The sequence below is a fragment of the Toxotes jaculatrix genome, chromosome 16, assembly GCF_017976425.1.
Source record: "Toxotes jaculatrix isolate fToxJac2 chromosome 16, fToxJac2.pri, whole genome shotgun sequence".
Lineage (NCBI taxonomy): Eukaryota > Metazoa > Chordata > Actinopteri > Toxotidae > Toxotes > Toxotes jaculatrix.
The window spans coordinates 20,363,409-20,380,426 of NC_054409.1; the positions used below are offsets into that span (position 1 = coordinate 20,363,409).

General features: G+C 41.5%; 1 protein-coding gene across 1 annotated transcript in view; it reads left to right on the top strand.

Moving 5' to 3' along the window:
- The window catches only part of LOC121195528 (netrin-G2), a 56,179-nt gene extending 39,551 nt beyond the window's left edge, over positions 1–16,628 (top strand). The window contains exons 6-8 of the mRNA XM_041059049.1: positions 11,563–11,730; positions 14,465–14,599; positions 15,692–16,628. Of these exons, the coding sequence (XP_040914983.1) occupies positions 11,563–11,730; positions 14,465–14,599; positions 15,692–15,915 (527 nt within the window). The 3' untranslated portion in view covers positions 15,916–16,628. The remainder of the gene's footprint in view (positions 1–11,562; positions 11,731–14,464; positions 14,600–15,691) is intronic.
- The last annotated feature ends 390 nt before the right edge of the window (positions 16,629–17,018 follow it).

The window sequence follows — 17,018 nt, forward strand, 5'->3', positions numbered from 1 at the left end:
TGGAACAGCTTTTGAGTTTAGCCTATATCAGCAGTGTGAAATCACACTTTCATTGTGTGTTCTCACTTCTATGTGTATGAATGTGCATACTTGTGTGTGTGTGTGTGTGTGCGTGTGCGTGTGTATGTGCACATTTGAAGGAAAAAAAAAAAAGGAAAGCTAGGTTTTCTTTGGATAAACAATCTGAGGCAGCATCTCTTATGCTAATGCCTAAGCCTGCTCATTCCTCATTACATTTACATTCTCTGTCCTCATGCAACTGATGCAACAGACACCAGAGCTCCACCAGCAGAAACCACAGTTACAGAGAGCTCAGCCCCACTAACAGACAGTGTGTTACCCACCAGCCCTTTGTCTGAGCCTGCGCTGGTACCCATGGGAGAATCACACACACTTCCTGTTACAGCAGAGGCTCTCCCTCCTTCAGCATCCACTCCACCCGAGGAACACCGAGTTTCCTTAACACCAAAGGAGTTCACACCTTCAGAAACAATCCCCGAACACTCACATCTGTCTCACCCAGTACAAAAGGAGTCCACGCATCATGCAGTTGTTGATCATCATCATCATCCAATCACCACAGAGTTCATCCTCCACCCCCAGACTCATGATGTTCACCATCACACGAGCCGGGTCGAAACTGAGGAAAAACACTCAGAGCCGAGGCATAGTGAGAGCAGAGGTAAGGCACACCCATAGCTCTAGATGACAGTAGATATAGAGTAGAGGCCCCAGAAAATAGAATAATCTAATTTAGAATCAGGAGATCATTTTCATTTCCAGCCAGCGTGATGGTTTTTATGGTGTGGAACTCTTCTGAAATGGGCAATTTTCAGGAGGTTAAAGTCACTAACATGCTCTTATACACAAGCTATAATCATTTTATGTTGCTCAGCATCATATTGCATGTCAGAGACGCTTTTTCAATTTAGATAGTGACAGTGAAATCTAGTTAATGTGGGTGAGTGAGTGAGAAGCAGTTTGAGGGTGGCGGGGGAAAAAGGAGGGTGCACGGGCACTGGCAGTGGACGGTTTGTGAAAGTCTGAGATCAGTTGACATTGTCTTTGCATCATTCAGGGACAATTCAGAGGATTGTGTATCAGCCACAGGATCAAAGTGATGAGAAGATATGAAGAGGTAACAGGAGACACAGAATCAGGACTAAGTCCAAAACATTCCCCAGAATCTAACCTCAACTTACCGCGGCACATAACAAAAAACAATGTCACTGGGAGAAGCGTTAATGTATTAAGTGTCAAGATATAAATAAAATGGTCGCGTGTTGTTCAAGGTCATTTTCTGCTAGTTGTGGCTTGGTGTCAACCTGCCAATGAGGGAGCAGATGAAGAGCTCCATCACTGTCATGGTTTACTAAGACCAACAGACTCTCACACACACCCTTCTTTCAGTCAGTGTAGAGCAACGGGAACCCCGAATGCTCAGGCTGCCAGTGTCTGATGTCGGACCGTTCGGGCTGAGCTGATTGAGATTAATGCCAAGAACGGTTCGAATCACTCCTACCCCCAAGGCAGCATGGGTTACTGAGATTAAATGCATTTATGTTCACTGCTGTGCTACATCAGCCTTTGAAACAACGATGATTCAGAATCCTGCTTTCCCACTAGAGAGTTTTTCAGCCGGAATGTGTATGCACGTGTGTGTGCACCCGTGACAGATGTGTGAGAAAGTGGGTCTAGTGGGGCCAGAGTCGGACATGGGTAGAGGTAGGTAGGGGTTACTTTGATGAGATGTAATGATGGCATGATGCCAGTTGTGTGAAATGGTCCAGGGTGCTGTGAGAACAGCTGCTGGCATCCTGTCTCACTGGAGCCCCAGGGAGGGGGAGGGATGAAGGGGAGCGAGTGGGCGGGAGATAGCCTGAAGGGGGACGCTCCGCAGGGGAGCGGGATGCTTGCAGGATGCCCCTTTCTGAAGAAGAACAACTGGAGACGTACATGGCCCGTGCAAAAACACCTCAAGGGGAAACACAGATGGAAGCATGCAGCACTGTATTCTCTAGCGGTCTGGTGATCATTAGTCCCTCAATGACATGCACGGTGTGGTCGCTTTGTGTGACTGGTTATCTGTAGGAGGAGGAGTGTTTTGATTTATTGAATTGTGCCTGTGTTGCAGTAAATGGAGAGGTAAAAGTAAGAGGAGGCTTAATCCATAAACTGAACTAGTTTCACATCTCTTTTGCTTTTACTTGTGCTCACTGTAGCTCTAAAAACTTGAAGCAAAGGATCCTGGGAATGGCATAAAGCCCTCTGGGAAAGTGGAACATGCAAAGAAAAAGGGAAAGGAAGGGGAAAAACCTGAGCAAGAGACAATTAAAAATGCAGCATAAGCGGGATGTGTGTGTAAAGTTGTGTCTAGTAGTTTAGCATCAGAGAGAACATGAAATCTCAACATGAGATGTCAGTGTAATATACAGTCCACAGCATCCTATGGATATACAAATTGTGGGTAAATACAGTCACAAAAATAAGAGCACAGACAGATCACCTTCCTCTATTGTGGAAGGGAACAAAGAAGAAAGCTCAAGCAAGTACCAGTCAGAAAATTTCATGACATTCAGATAAAAGGAAGTGCATGTCATTTCTTTCACACCCAGAGTGAAAGTGTGGTGATGAAGGAGTTTCTCAAGCCTCTCTTGCTCTCACAGCTTTTTCCCAAGCCCTGGGCTGAGGCCCCTGATGGGGCAATCCACTATCTGACAGAGAGAGAGGAAGAGAAAAGGAAAACAAGGTCTCAGAGGAAGGCGTAAAGAGAAAGAAAGGCAGACGATATCAGTAATCTTTACCCACTGCAGTATCAGCCTAATTATAAAGTTCCTGTTGTTCAGTATGGTGAGAAAAGAGCATGTGAAATACATCATGGGATGTCTTCTCTTGTTGTGTTAATGGTGACTGCGGTGTGACAGTTTCCCACAAGTCTGAGGAACGTGTGCGTGAGACTCACGGCCACAAAACAACATCACCATCTGAGCATGGAGAGAAAAGGAGGGAGGAGAAGGAAAAAGAAAGAATAACCGAAGAGACAGGTATTTCTTTTATACGCAGTAGAGGCAATGTTGTAGATGTATAAGGTATACTGTAGTTTACTTATGTGCAGTAAATATGAAGTAAACTTGAACTTGACAGCTCACAGTGAAAAGCGAGACCCTAAAAAATATTTTTTCCTTGTTACATCAATGACGATTGTGGTGTTTCAGTCTCCCACAAGCCTGAGGAACATGTACTTGAGACTCATATTCATAAAACAACATCATCACCTGAGCACGGGCAGGAAGTGGAGGAGGAAAGAAACTCTGAGAGGAAAGGTATTTTATTTATATGTGGTAGCAGCAATCTTATCAAATTTACCTCATACTCTTGCTTATGTCAGTGCCAATTATGGTGTTTCAGTCTCCCACAATTTTGAGGGACATAGACATGAGAGTCATGGCCACCAAACTGCCTCTTCATCAGAGCATGGGGAGAAAAGGGAGGAGGAGGAAACAGAAAGGGAAGGTATTTCTTTTGTTTGTTCTGCAGTGGTAGTTGTCGCTAACTGTCATTAACTACAAGAAAACTAAAAACTGGAAACAGCAGAAACGTATTTAAAGTTTTGCTGCTCATGTTTGTTTGTTTGATTGTCAGTCCTCCACAAGTCTGAGGATCACATACATGAGACTCATGGTCACAAAACCACAACCTTAACTGAGCACAGGGAGGAGGCAAATGAGGAAAAAGAAAGAAAACCCGAAGAGACAGGTATCACTTTTATGTGTAGTGGAGGACAGCATATAAATCTACAGTAGGTCTATATGTAGATCTATATATAGGTACTGTATATGTAGTTTATATGTGGGACAGATGGGCAGTAGACCAAAGTTAAATTTGACAGCTCATCGCAAAACCTACAAAACTGGAAACAGCAGATGTGTATCTAAATTTTTCCTTATTTTAACGGCAAATGTGGTGTTTCAGTGTCCCACAAGCCTGAAGAGCACATACATGGGACTCATGGTCACAAAACCACAACCTCACCTGAGCACGGGGAGGAGAGGAAGGAGGAGGAGAAAGAAAGAAAAGCTGAGAGGAAAGGTATCTGTTCTAAATGGAGTAGAGGGAACGCTTTCCTAGATTTACATACTGTCGTTCACTTGTGGTGATGTAAATTTGCAGCAGATAAACTTTCCTCACAGGCTAAACCTGTCAATTCATTGTGTAAATCAGCCCCTGAAAACAAGCAAGAGCAGAAATTTACAAAAATTTTCTCATGTAAATGTTATTAATGATTGTGATGTGTCAGTCCCCCACATGTTTGAAGGACACGTACATGAAATCCATGGCCACAAAACGGCAACCTCATCTCAGCACGGCCATAAAAGTGTGGAGGAGGAGCATACAAAAAGAATAGCCGAGAGGAAAGGTATCTCTCTGTCTCCGTAGTCTGTAGTTGTGGAATTAGCTAAATGTAGTTAGCCTGTAGTGTAAATACACAGCATAAACATTTTAACCATGGGCTAAACACAGCAAAGAATGGCATCCCGATAAAATTAAAAACAGAACAAATTTATCTACATTTTTGCTTCTTATGCCAATGATGATTATGGTGTGTCAGTCACCCATGGGTCTGAGGGACACGTACATGAGACGCATGGCCACACAACCACAACCTCATCTGAGCATGGGGCAGAAAAGGAGCAGGAGAACCATAAAGAAAGCAAAGCTGAAGGGAAAGGTATCCAGTTTTCTTTTATTATGCATATTCTGAAGTATTGCATTAGAAAAGGTTGATAGAAACAGCATAACGTTCCTAATTTACAAGTTTTCTTCAGACTTGCTCTACAATTATATGGAATCAAGACTAGTGACATAATATCATCAACGGCCTTAATTTGGTAGAGAATGAGTGAAGTGGAAGGAAAGGAAAAGACAGTAGAAATAAGTTAAAAATAATATACTGGTTGTTTAGATGGTATATACTGTAACTTTGATCTCATGTTTTTGATTGTTATGTCATATAACGATTTTGGTGTGTCAGACCCCCACAAGTCCGAGGGACACGTAGATGAGAGTCATGGCCACAGGATAACAACATCTGAGCACGGACAGACAAGGGAGGTGGAGGAGCATACAGAAAGAAAAGCTGAAAGAAAAGGTAGCTGTTTTATATGTACTGTAGAGTTGGCTGCAGCTGGCCTAAACTTGGCAACTCACAGCAAAACATGGTCCACTGAAAAACTGGAAAGAGCAGAAATGTATTTAAATCTTTGCTTGTTATTTCAAGCACGATTGTGGTGTTTCAGTTTCCCATCAGCCTGAGGAACACGTACATGAGACTCACGGCCACACAACCACAACCTCATCTGAGCATGGGGAGGAAAGGGAGGAGGAGGAGAAAGAAAGAAAAGCTGAAAAGACAGGTATCTGTTTCAGAAGTAGGGGAAGGCAATGTTCTAGCTTTACATAATGTAGATAACAGTCATTGTGGTGCGGTGAATAAGCAGCAGACCAATTTTCTTCACAAGCTAAACTTGGCAACTCACAGCAATTCAATTCCTGAAAACAGCAGAAATGTATGTATAAAATGTTGCTCGTTATGTCAACGACAGTATTGCTGTTTCAGCCCCTCACATGTTTGAGCGACACATACATGAGACTCATGGCCACAAAACAACAACCTCATCTGAGCATGGGGAGAAAAGGGGGCATGAGGAGGAGTCAGAGAATGAAAGCCACACTGAAAGGAAAGGTACTGTGTTTAAATGTAGTGGAGGCAGTGTTTTCATAGATTTATACACTGTAGTCTAGCAGTGAATATGCAGTTGATAAACTTTTATTACAAGCTAAACCTGCAGTTTAGAGTGAAAATGTGCCCCTAAAAAACTTGTAACTGGAAGCAGCAGAAATGAAAATTTACTATATGAGATGTTTTTGCTTGTTATGCTCATGATGTTTGTGGTGTGTCAGTCTCCCACAAGTCTGAGGGGCATGTACATGAGACTCATGGCCACAAAGCAACAACAGCCTCCTCTGGGCACAGGGAGAAAGGGCATGAGGAGGTACAAACAGGGAGAAGAGCTGAAAGCAAAGGTATCTCTCTTACATGTATAGTGGTAGCAATTTCCTGGTAGATATAATACAACAGTTTGGTTTGCTTACAGTAGGGCTGTCAGCATTTTAAAAATTCAAGTTGAAATGAATTAAAACATGCATGTAATGTGTGCAAATGAATTCAAATGCAGCCCACAGAGCCTAATCCTGGACTACATTGTAGAAGTGATGCTGATTAACTTCCACCATGAGTCAAATTTGGCAAATTACAGTGAAAAATGGTTCACTGTGATTTGAGAACTAGAAACGTCAGAAACTGATCTGAATTTTATTAGATACTAAAGCTGAAGGGAAAGAAAGATGAAATGAGACATGTTGTATATCTCTATATTTTTTTTTTAGATTTACCTCATGAGATGTTTATACTCATTATATTCATGCCATGGTGTTTCAGTCTCCCACAAATCTGAGGGACATGTACATGAGGTTCATGGCCACGTACATGAGGCTCATGGCCACGTACATGAGGCTCATGGTCACGTACATGAGGCTCATGGTCACGCACATGAGGCTCATGGCCACGCACATGAGGCTCATGGTCACGTACATGAGGCTCATGGTCACGCACATGAGGCTCATGGCCACGCACATGAGGCTCATGGCCACAAAACCTCAACCTCAACTGAGCATGGCGGGAAAAGGCACGAGGAGGCACATACAGAAAGAGAAGCTGAATGGAAAGGTATCTTGTGTCATAGTAATGTAGCTGTAGCTGTAGTGATGGAAATATGCAGTAGATAGACTTTCACCATAAGTTAAACTTGGCAACTTTGCTAAGTCAATCAAATATGTGGTATGTTAGTCCCCCACACGCCTGAGGAGCATGTACATGAGACGCATGGCCACAAAACAACAACCTCATTTGAGCTGTAAATGCATTGTAGTTTACTATGCAGCTGCTAAACTTTTACCATGAGTTAAAAAAAAATAGGTGTATAAAACTGCAGCAGAACGTTATGTAATTTGTTTCCTCAGTGGCACAATAGACTGTCAGTCAATTCAAGCGATAGAGCTAAAACTTTTGGCACTAACCTTGGAGTCATAGCATCATTGTTCAGGTTGCTGAGAAAGCAGAATTACAGTTAACCTCAAAAATGTTTCTCATTGTTATTTTCATGATAATTGTGGTGTTTCAGTCCCCCACAAGTCTGAGGGACACACACATGAAACTCATGGCCACAAAGCAACGTTATCTGAGCATGGAGAGAAACGGGAGGAGAAGCATATAGAAATGACAGGTATCCTCTCTATACATAGTGGTGCTTGATGTTCTTTTACTTTTACATACTGTAGTTTACCTGTAGTGACAGACAAACTATTTCCCCTGAAAACTGGAAACAGCAGAAATGTACACACATTTGGGTTTTTGGATTCTTTTGTTGATGACAATTGTTGTGTCAGCCTCCCACAAGTCTGAGGGACACGGACATGGGACTCATGGGCACAAAGCAACAACCTCACCTGAGCACGGGGAGGAGGATCATAGAGAAAGAAAAGCTGACAGGAAAGGTATCTATTTTATTTGCAGTGGTAGCAATGTTCTTCTAATTTTATTTACTGTAGTTTTCCAGTAGGGATGGAAATATGCTGTAGATAAATTTGACTTTCCTGAGAAAAATGGGAACAGCAGTGGGAACAGCAGATTTGCATCTAAATTTTTGCTTGTTATCTTAATGACAATGGTTGTTTCAGTCCCCCACAAGTCTGAGGAACATGTACATGAGACTCATGGCCACAAAACAACAACCTCATCTGAGAATGGGGAGAAAAGGGAGGAGAAGCATACAGACAGAAACACTGACAAGAGAGGTATCTCTTTTATTTGTATTAATAGCAGAATATACACTAGATTAATTTTGGTGCAGTGACTATGCACCTCACAGTGAAAAATGGAAACTGGAAATAACTAAATTTATCTCCTCAACTTCATGATAACCTGTCAGTCAACATAAGCTATAAGGCTAAATCTTAATTTGGTACCAACAGCAGAGCCATATTTTTAACTGAGACAACGGCTGACACTGAAGGGCAAGACATAAAAAGCAGACAGGAGGACGAAGTGGGAAAAATGGGTAGACTAGAAAAGGAGGATGAATTTGACATTGAAGATGCTCTTGAAATAAACACAATGTTGTTTTTATGTTCAGAACAGTGTGAAAACTGGAAAATTTTCATTCAGTTTTAAATAGTCATGCCTCGTCTGATCAGTTAGATATATATAATACAAATTTTGCGCTTAATGACATGAATATTTACCTTTGTAAACACAACTACTGTATATTACATAAGAATACGTGAACCGGATCTATATTAGAAGGGGTTTCTCAACATGATAATCAATCATTATCATGCTGCATCAGTATAAACTGATTTGCAAGCTTTCGCTCCTTTGTAGTTCACCACTTCATTGAAAAACTGGACAGAGAAAGAGGGAGTCATGAGACCACAAAACACGCTCTTGGGAAAGAGGATGAAGACAGAGAAGAGAAGGAAAAAGAGAAAAAGAAAGGTAGAAGTTGAACATGTGGTCTAACGGCACAGTGACTCATAACTGGTTGCATACTGGGACCCAAACTTTATCATGATGAGGTTAATAGGTGGCACAGTATTGCATTTATCTAATATGTTCCTGCTCCATTAAATGGGGTGAGTTGTATCATTTGAGCCCACAGCTGAGTCATCTTTTTCTTGGTTGAATCTTTTCCTGTGTCATCAGCGTAAAATAAAAGTTCTGCCTGACTCTTAAAAAACAAGTTTTAAAATGTTCTAAGTTTGAATCAACTTGGGTCTTCAGCAGATAAAGTGGAATTGTAGATGTTCAAATTTCCATTTCTCTCAGCATTTTTAGGACTTATCATCCGTGTGTGGCTGAACAATTCATTGTTCATGTTTTTTTTTTTTCCCTTGGAAACAGTGGTTGGCAAATCAGTCCAGCCACAAGGTCCATTGTGCTGTTCTGGATCTTTTCATTCCATCACTTGATCTTCCAAGAAGAATGTGTGATATGATCATTTCTGCTGAGATTATTTTGCCAACTGCTGTTTCCAAGGTCAAGAATCAACTTCTAATCTCATCTTTTAGGAGTGTTTCAAAAATTATTTAATGCAGGCATCTGAAAGCCTACTGTGCTTTAAAAAACAAGCCACATTAGATTGCTAGTCCACCCCAGACCAAAAAATTAAGATGTCATATCAGATTTAACATGAAAACATTGAGTCAGGTGCAGCACTACAATAGCAGTCTCTCATAAAATCTTGAGGATAACTTTTGGGTTCATTCCAACCAGTTTCTCCAACCCCTAGGTGCGGATTTTGTGAGCTTTATAGAACAAAGCAACTCCCTTCTTTAAGGTAGAATCTAGTGGGAATCCCATCCACCAAATCCATACAACCTCTTTGTAGTAATGATGCTCACCTATAGGTTATGGCTGCTCCGTCTATGTAAAGATATAGTGCTTGAGATGACTGTGGCGCAGTGAATGATGTGAAGATTACTCTTACACAAAGATTCCTTCATCCCTCAAGGGCTTCTGAAACTCTTGATCTCAGGAGAGCCCCAGGCCAGACAGTTGTTTGGGATCATATACGATGATTTCAAAGGTAAGAGGACCAACATGAGCCGCACATGGTCTGAAGATCCGGGAAGGAAACCTGAGCTTAGTTAGATTCTCAGATCGGTGGACTGTAACGTCTTTTGGTCATTTGACTAAAATGTGGAAGCAGTTTTTCATGGATAAAACCTGTGGAAAAATTCCTTTCATTGCATGTTTTATGTTTTTCATTTTGCTCATCTCTCCCTACACACCTGTGACTCCCGCATGGCTGTGCTTGCTTTATGTTCATGATCAAGGTAAGTATTTAGACTTTAAATTCATATTAAACCTTAAAACAACTGCCCACATTGACATTTCTGTTTATTGATTTTAGGAAGGATGCTTGTTAGCAAAATACACCATTACTCCTTCAACCTCACAGGCTCTTTGATGCAGCCCGCTCTTTCTCTCGCTCTCTTCCTCTGAGTCTGTCTTTCACCGTTAACAATTCACAATTGATAAACACCAATAAACCAGCATCTTGACTCGTAACGTTAATTTGTGGAACAATGTCCCATTGCCTCTCTAGTCTGTGGAGTAATTGGCCATTTATATTTAATTAGGCAGTTCTTCCCCCACTGCTAGCATGGTTCCCTCAGTGCTGAGTGAGGCATTTTATGGTGCTCCTCGCGCTGGCTTCCTTTAAACCAGCTCATTAATATTTCAGCTGGCATCATCAACCAAACAATAATAAAATAATAATGTGACGGCTGATTAAACAGCTAAACTCCGACTTTTTAATGTGCATTTAAATGTGTATTTGCATAAACATGCCTGGTAAACGCCTCTTTAGAGGACAGTGATGCCTTGCAGCACACTATTGCAGCCAACTTCTAAAGCTTAATAAAACCTTAATTAGGTACCAGCCTCAGCCAAGATAATCGTAGCGAGAATGTAGAGCAGCAACCCTCCACCTCTCACCGCACCCCTCTGCACAATGCAGATCCTACGGTAAATGATATTAGGCTTTCATTTCTCTCTCTGAGGAAAAATTATACAAAGGTCTTACACCATTCTCCACAGCATCATATTTTTAGCTTTGGTTTTAGGGTGTGAAATTTGGAAGAAGTCTTAATTTATCAAGCGTTCAAGCATGTAGAGTAAAACTTGCAATCAAATCCTCTCAGATAATTCATGAATTACAAAGAGAAAATTTAATTACGAGCTCTGATTGTGCAGCGCTTTATGAAAGAGGATCTAAGTCTGTGGAGATGAAGAACAAACAGTGAAAAGAGAGGAGAGGAAGAGGGTTTTCTCTCAGGTTAATCGGGGTCAGACTGATTTCACAGTGCCAGGTGCCGGGTCTGAAAACTCTTACTGTACTGTATCACTCACCTGAAACTCCCTTGGTTATGATTCTGTAGCTTATAATCTACGCATCTGGTAAAATAATTAAATTCCCAGACACAATTAACATGCCTGTACTCATGCGGCTGCACACATATACACAAACAAGCATGTACACACAAACATGCACACACACTAGCACGCACAGGATAGTGGAATTCCCATCAGTAATCAGTGCAGCACAGTGAAGCAGACTCAGCAAACCTGAGAGTGTAGTAATGGAGAGGGAGTGGTCTGTCTTTATTGAACCAATATAGTGTCAGAAAGGCGAGTCATAAAACACACACACACGCACACACAGTCATTCATTTGTTCACTGACATCTAAAACTAAAACTTTCAGGCGTATCTGTCAGTGCGAGTCATTTATCATTTCCCACTGTCAATGAAGAATCCTATGAGAATGTAACGGCTTAAAAAAAAGAAGGAAAAAAAAACGTTTAAACTTTAGGTTTAACATAAAAAAGCACGACTATCCTCCCCAAAGAAAGGAGTTCAAACCTGTCTCTTTCATTTCAGACTGTGAGTGCTACGGCCACTCCAACCGCTGCAGCTACATCGACTACCTGAACATCGTCACATGCGTCAGCTGCAAGCACAACACCAGGGGCCAGAACTGCCAACACTGCAGACTGGGATACTTCCGCAACGCCTCTGCTGAACTGGATGATGAGAGCGTCTGCATCGGTCAGTCTACAGGGGGGACAGTGAGAGTGGGTGGAGGGCGATGGTGTGTGTGTGTGTGTGTGTTCTGTGTGACTGACAGAGAAAGTGGAAAAGGATATGCTAGCTGTTAGTGCTTGTTACTGTCTTTGGAATTCAAGCACCCACTCAGGTGTTTTTTAAACTGTGACCACATCTAGGCAGGCTGGTAGTGAAATTTAGCTAACACACAGCATTTTTGTTGTGTTTATTTCTATATTCTTATTGTGTTGCTCTGTCTTGCAGTTCATGGGATTTGAAAAGAAACAATGAATATGAGATGAACACACTGTCAGATCCAAGTTGAATGTGATTTTCCACATCAGTTGAACAGTGAAGACATTTTTATATAATATATATTAACTCAAGAACAATACATTGTAGAAACTTCATACTTTTTAAAACTTTTTGCATACATTTGAATATTAATAATATAGAACACAGAATTGCTGTAACTCCTTTAACATTTACTAATTTTAAATTGATATCTGATATGTTGTATGCTAAGAAAAACACGTTTGGTAACTCAAGAACAATATATAATAGAAACTTAATACTTACACCCCAGGTACCCCAGATGGAGTAGCTACAGACAGATACAGATGACCTGATTGGAGTTTGGTGTGATGCATACATTTGAATATTATATCTTGATATGTCAATGTTGTGGTTAGAGCTTGTTGTGCTGCCCCCAAGTGGACAAAAACTTAATTAATGCTGAGGCTGTGCCAGGCTGGCACTGCAGCCATCTTCACCTCTTTTAGCCTTCAGTCTGGTTCTAAGCGTGTACAACCATGTGCTCAGAAGACAGACTTGGTCAGTCCAGAACTTTTCATTGTTCGAACATAAAAGCTTTTTTAGTGTTTAGGGTCACTGCCCTCCTGCACTGTTCTGGTACTACTGTGTTCAAAAGTTTAGAAGTCCAACTCTGTTCACCTAATATTGATGCAAACACCCTCCAGCATCCTTAAAGCTGGAAGTCAATATATAAACCTCATTCAAAATCCAATCTGCTGGAGTACAGAGCCAAAACAAAGACACACACACAACTCTTCGAATATTTTCAGACTGTAGTGTTGGTAAGTACTTTTTATGGACAGTGATACACACTGTTTGTCTGCTTTCTGCTTTCAGTATTTACTCTTTCCACACTCAGCCTTATTAAGGGCACGTCCTAGTAAGAGGTCACTCTGTTTGCATAGCTGTGGAGTGAAAATCTGGTGTTGATTTGGATCCATCTGTAGGTGGACTGCAGGGGGTTGGAGGGTAAACTCGCCATGGATGGGGAGCACACAGGGCCAGGCCTTGGAGTCAGCACAAATAAGGCCCCATTAGCTCATGTGCCAGCACACTGGCACCCCGAGCATGGCAACAAAAATCAGTTCACACCAGCGTCTCTAGAGCAAGAAACGATGTGCTCTCTAGCACTAATGCATCTGCACGCACATTTTACATGGCTACACATTATGCACACACATCCACTCTCAGTGGCTCACACACAGTCTCAGTATTAATGCACATGACCCACAAACACACGGATATCAACCGCCTCGCTGTGGTTGTGTAATCTGGGCCCGTTGGCCTGTTTCAGGTTTATGAATATTTTATAATAAATTTTATAATAAATTAGTTAAATTTGATCTTGGGTTTAAGTAAAAGACAAGCAATCGGCTTATATCATGTAATGAGGGAAATTTTGGTTCATCACCAGTCAACTGAAGAATGCAGTGCAAATATGCAGAGCTGCTGGGTTTTTTTTTTTTTTACCATCTCTGATCTGCGACCAAGTACCACTGATCTGGATATCAGTCAGTTTCTATAAATATATGTATTTGTAATGATAATACTTTGCAGACATCGGAGAGAAACACATTTTTTTTTTAAACTAATCCAAAGAGAAATTCAATGTCATCTCGTGTTAAAGAGCAGAAAACTTGAGTAGTAAATCTCTGTAAAATTGATGTGACATGAATCTCAGTGTGAAGTTAGCACTTCAGTACAACAAAAATATGTTTTGACAGGTCAACATTCATGTTGTGCTTAGTTGTGAGGGAGGATTAAGGATTTTTCTGGGGGTAAATAGGAGTTTGTGGTGTCTGATTGGCCATTTGAATCATAAGGATATTGACAGAATGAAGATAAAGTTTGATTTCATTTGAACACCACTGTTCAAAATACCACAATGTTCCCTAAACCTGCTCTATCATACAATCAAAAGAACTTGCAGTGCTATTTAGACGGGATTAGTTTCCCAAACATCTGGGATACATAGTACTTCCTGACACAGGACAGCTGTCATTTCATTTTTCCGTTTAGATGAGAGAGGTGTCACTGTAGCCTCTTCACAGTGTGTTAGGAAGTATGATAGGTGCTGTCTTTTTCGAAACACATGCCAGTGAGTTTGTCGAAAGGCAGTTCTAAAACGTTAACCTCCAAGAGACCTTGGAAGCATTTTGTGCAGAGGTGGTGTACTGTATGACAAAAAAGGAGAGACGTAGGATAGGAAACACATGCAAAATGAAACGTCTTTGTCCAGACAGCGTTACATTTATCACACAATATGTGACATATTTAGTCCACTGACGTTGAAACAAAACTAATCCTGGAGAAATAATTTTGGCTGAAAGGGCCTTAATTTCAGGTCTGAATCGCTGCAGCGACAACACACGAGTTTCTAAATGACTCCCTCTCTTTGTCCTCCACCACTCTCCTCCTTCAGAGTGTAACTGCAACCAGATGGGTTCTGTTCATGACCGGTGTAACAGTACAGGATCCTGCCAGTGTAAAGATGGTGCCACGGGGGCCAAGTGTGACGACTGTCTGCCAGGCTACTATTGGAAACAAGGCTGTTACCGTGAGTATAAGGACACTGGTTTGTGGTGGGTTTATGTCTAAAAAATCCAGAGCTGAGGAAATGTTGTGTCCGTTGTGAATGCATCTCCTGATGTTTTCTTTACTCCAGAGGGAATAGATCATGTAGCTCATTAGCAGCATCAGCTGCTCCTTTAATTGATGACCCTGTCACACGTTAACCCCATTACAGAGAATCGCCTTCCTCTACCATCCACCATCTAGTCAGCGGCCAGTCTCAAATAGACCCTCACCACCCACACACACACACACACGTTAAACCTCCACAGGTATTAATGCATTTTCAATGTGGGTTTATTTATTACAATAATGGACACATTGTAGTAAATAGTAGGAGCACAGTATGTTTTAGGTTTGACAGCTTATTCCAAATACTCCAATGCAACAGAGCCAATTATCTTTGGTGTAATAAAAAACGTTATCTCATGTAATTATTTCTTGTCATAGAAGCCTGATCCTCTATTTTCTCCTACAACATTTTTAGGTCAAGTATCTTGTGCAGTACAACAACCTCTATGCTTTTCTTAATGCCTTTTATAGCATTTTAATGACGCTCTCTGTTCCTCCAATCGTTATTTAACACATCACACATGCAGTGTATTTTCTGCTGGGCTTGAGACAATGATTTTAACTTGACCCTGAGAAAGTGCAGGCTCAAGAAAAACAGACAGAGAAAAGGGCTGCAAAAACAAAAAAGGCAGGTGTTACCTGTTGTTGTCCCTGAGGCAAAGACTGGAGAATTTATCTTGCCTCTTTCCTTCCTCCTGCTTTCTTTTCTTCTTTGTTCTTTCTGCCCTGAATTCTCCTCCTGCCCCTGCATCGCTGTTTCCCATCATGCTTTTTCCAACATTGCCCCTCCTCATCCTCCCCCACCTGTCTTTCACTTTTCCATACATCTTTCCTTCGTCTTTGTGCTCTCTACTCCCCCACTATCCTTTTACCACCTGTCACTTTGCTGCACCCTCTTTATTCCCATCTCCTCTCTCATTCTCCATACCTCCACATTTCCTTCACTCTCCTTCTTTTCCACTACTTCTCTGCTGCTCTCTTTGTCTGCCTTCATCTCCACTCACAGCCAACGTTTGTGATGAAGAGATGCTCCTTTGCCAGAACGGAGGAACGTGCTACCAGAACCAGAAGTGCATCTGTCCTCCAGAGTTTAAGGGGTTACTGTGCCAACAGTCCCGCTGCGAGGCGGGCAAGGACTGCAACGCCGCCTCTTCGCCGCACCTCTCCATGGCCACCCTGCTGCTCTGCACTCTGCTAGCCCACATGCTGGCCACGTTAACTCCCCACTGAGCCACAAACCCCGTCCCCCTCAGACCAAGGAGCGTGTGTATATGTGTGTGTATGTGAGGTGAGGGGAGACCCAGAGTAGGTAGGGCCGTCCCAGTCATGGACCCGTTCAAGTCACACCGCAGCACTCGCAAAAGAGGACATACTCTCACAACACTTAACTATCCCCTGTCTCCTGTCAGACACACACACATACACACACACACACACATATACACAACACACATCACAGGACTGTTATAATACTGAGTGTGTGCTCAGGTGTGAGAAGAAGGACAAACAGAGAAAGAAGGGGAGTGACCTCAGAGAAAAGAGATGCAGACAAAGGGGAAAAAAAAAAATCATACCAACCACTGTTCCCTTTATTCCTGAGCTGGAGCAATGTGCATCAAACCAAAAAGCATAAGCAAAACACTTAAATCACCACTGTTTCACTTCAAAGGGAATGGCTGTTGTAACCACAAGGACCTTTTTTTTCTTGTTTTCTTTTTCTTGGTTGAGTTAAGGATCTCACCTCCATTAGACTGATGGCCAGTGTGTGTGTGTGTGGTCAGACTCGGTGAGAGGACGAGACACGTTGACACGACAAACAGGTCGGGAGGCGAGGTGTGCATTTGATCCTGCTGCTGAGGCCTACGTAGTATATTAACCAGGTTTCATTTCTTCTCAAAAGATGAGACTTGATTTTACATTTATTCTATTTCTGCTGCATTTTTTAAAAAAAAAATTATATCTTCAGTCATTGTATCTAATGTGCCCACTATCAGTCGCTGAGATTATACATATTATATAATATCCAGGGGGTTACGAATAATAAAAATTTAGTCACTATTATGGTTGTTATAGGAATGAGTGATCGTTGCCACACTTAGCGAGATTTAATCTTCACACAGTATTCAGGAAGCAGAATTTAAGAGAATTTAACTTACCAGAAGTCTAAAAAGAGAGAGAGAAAAGATATCAACCACGTATCAATATTATATGACATTATTTGACTATTTTTTGTAGAAATTATTTTTGTTTGGAGTTACAATAAATTATAAAAAATGACATTTACAACTATTCCAAATGAGCATTTTATTACACTGAGTGTAAACCTTGCAGTA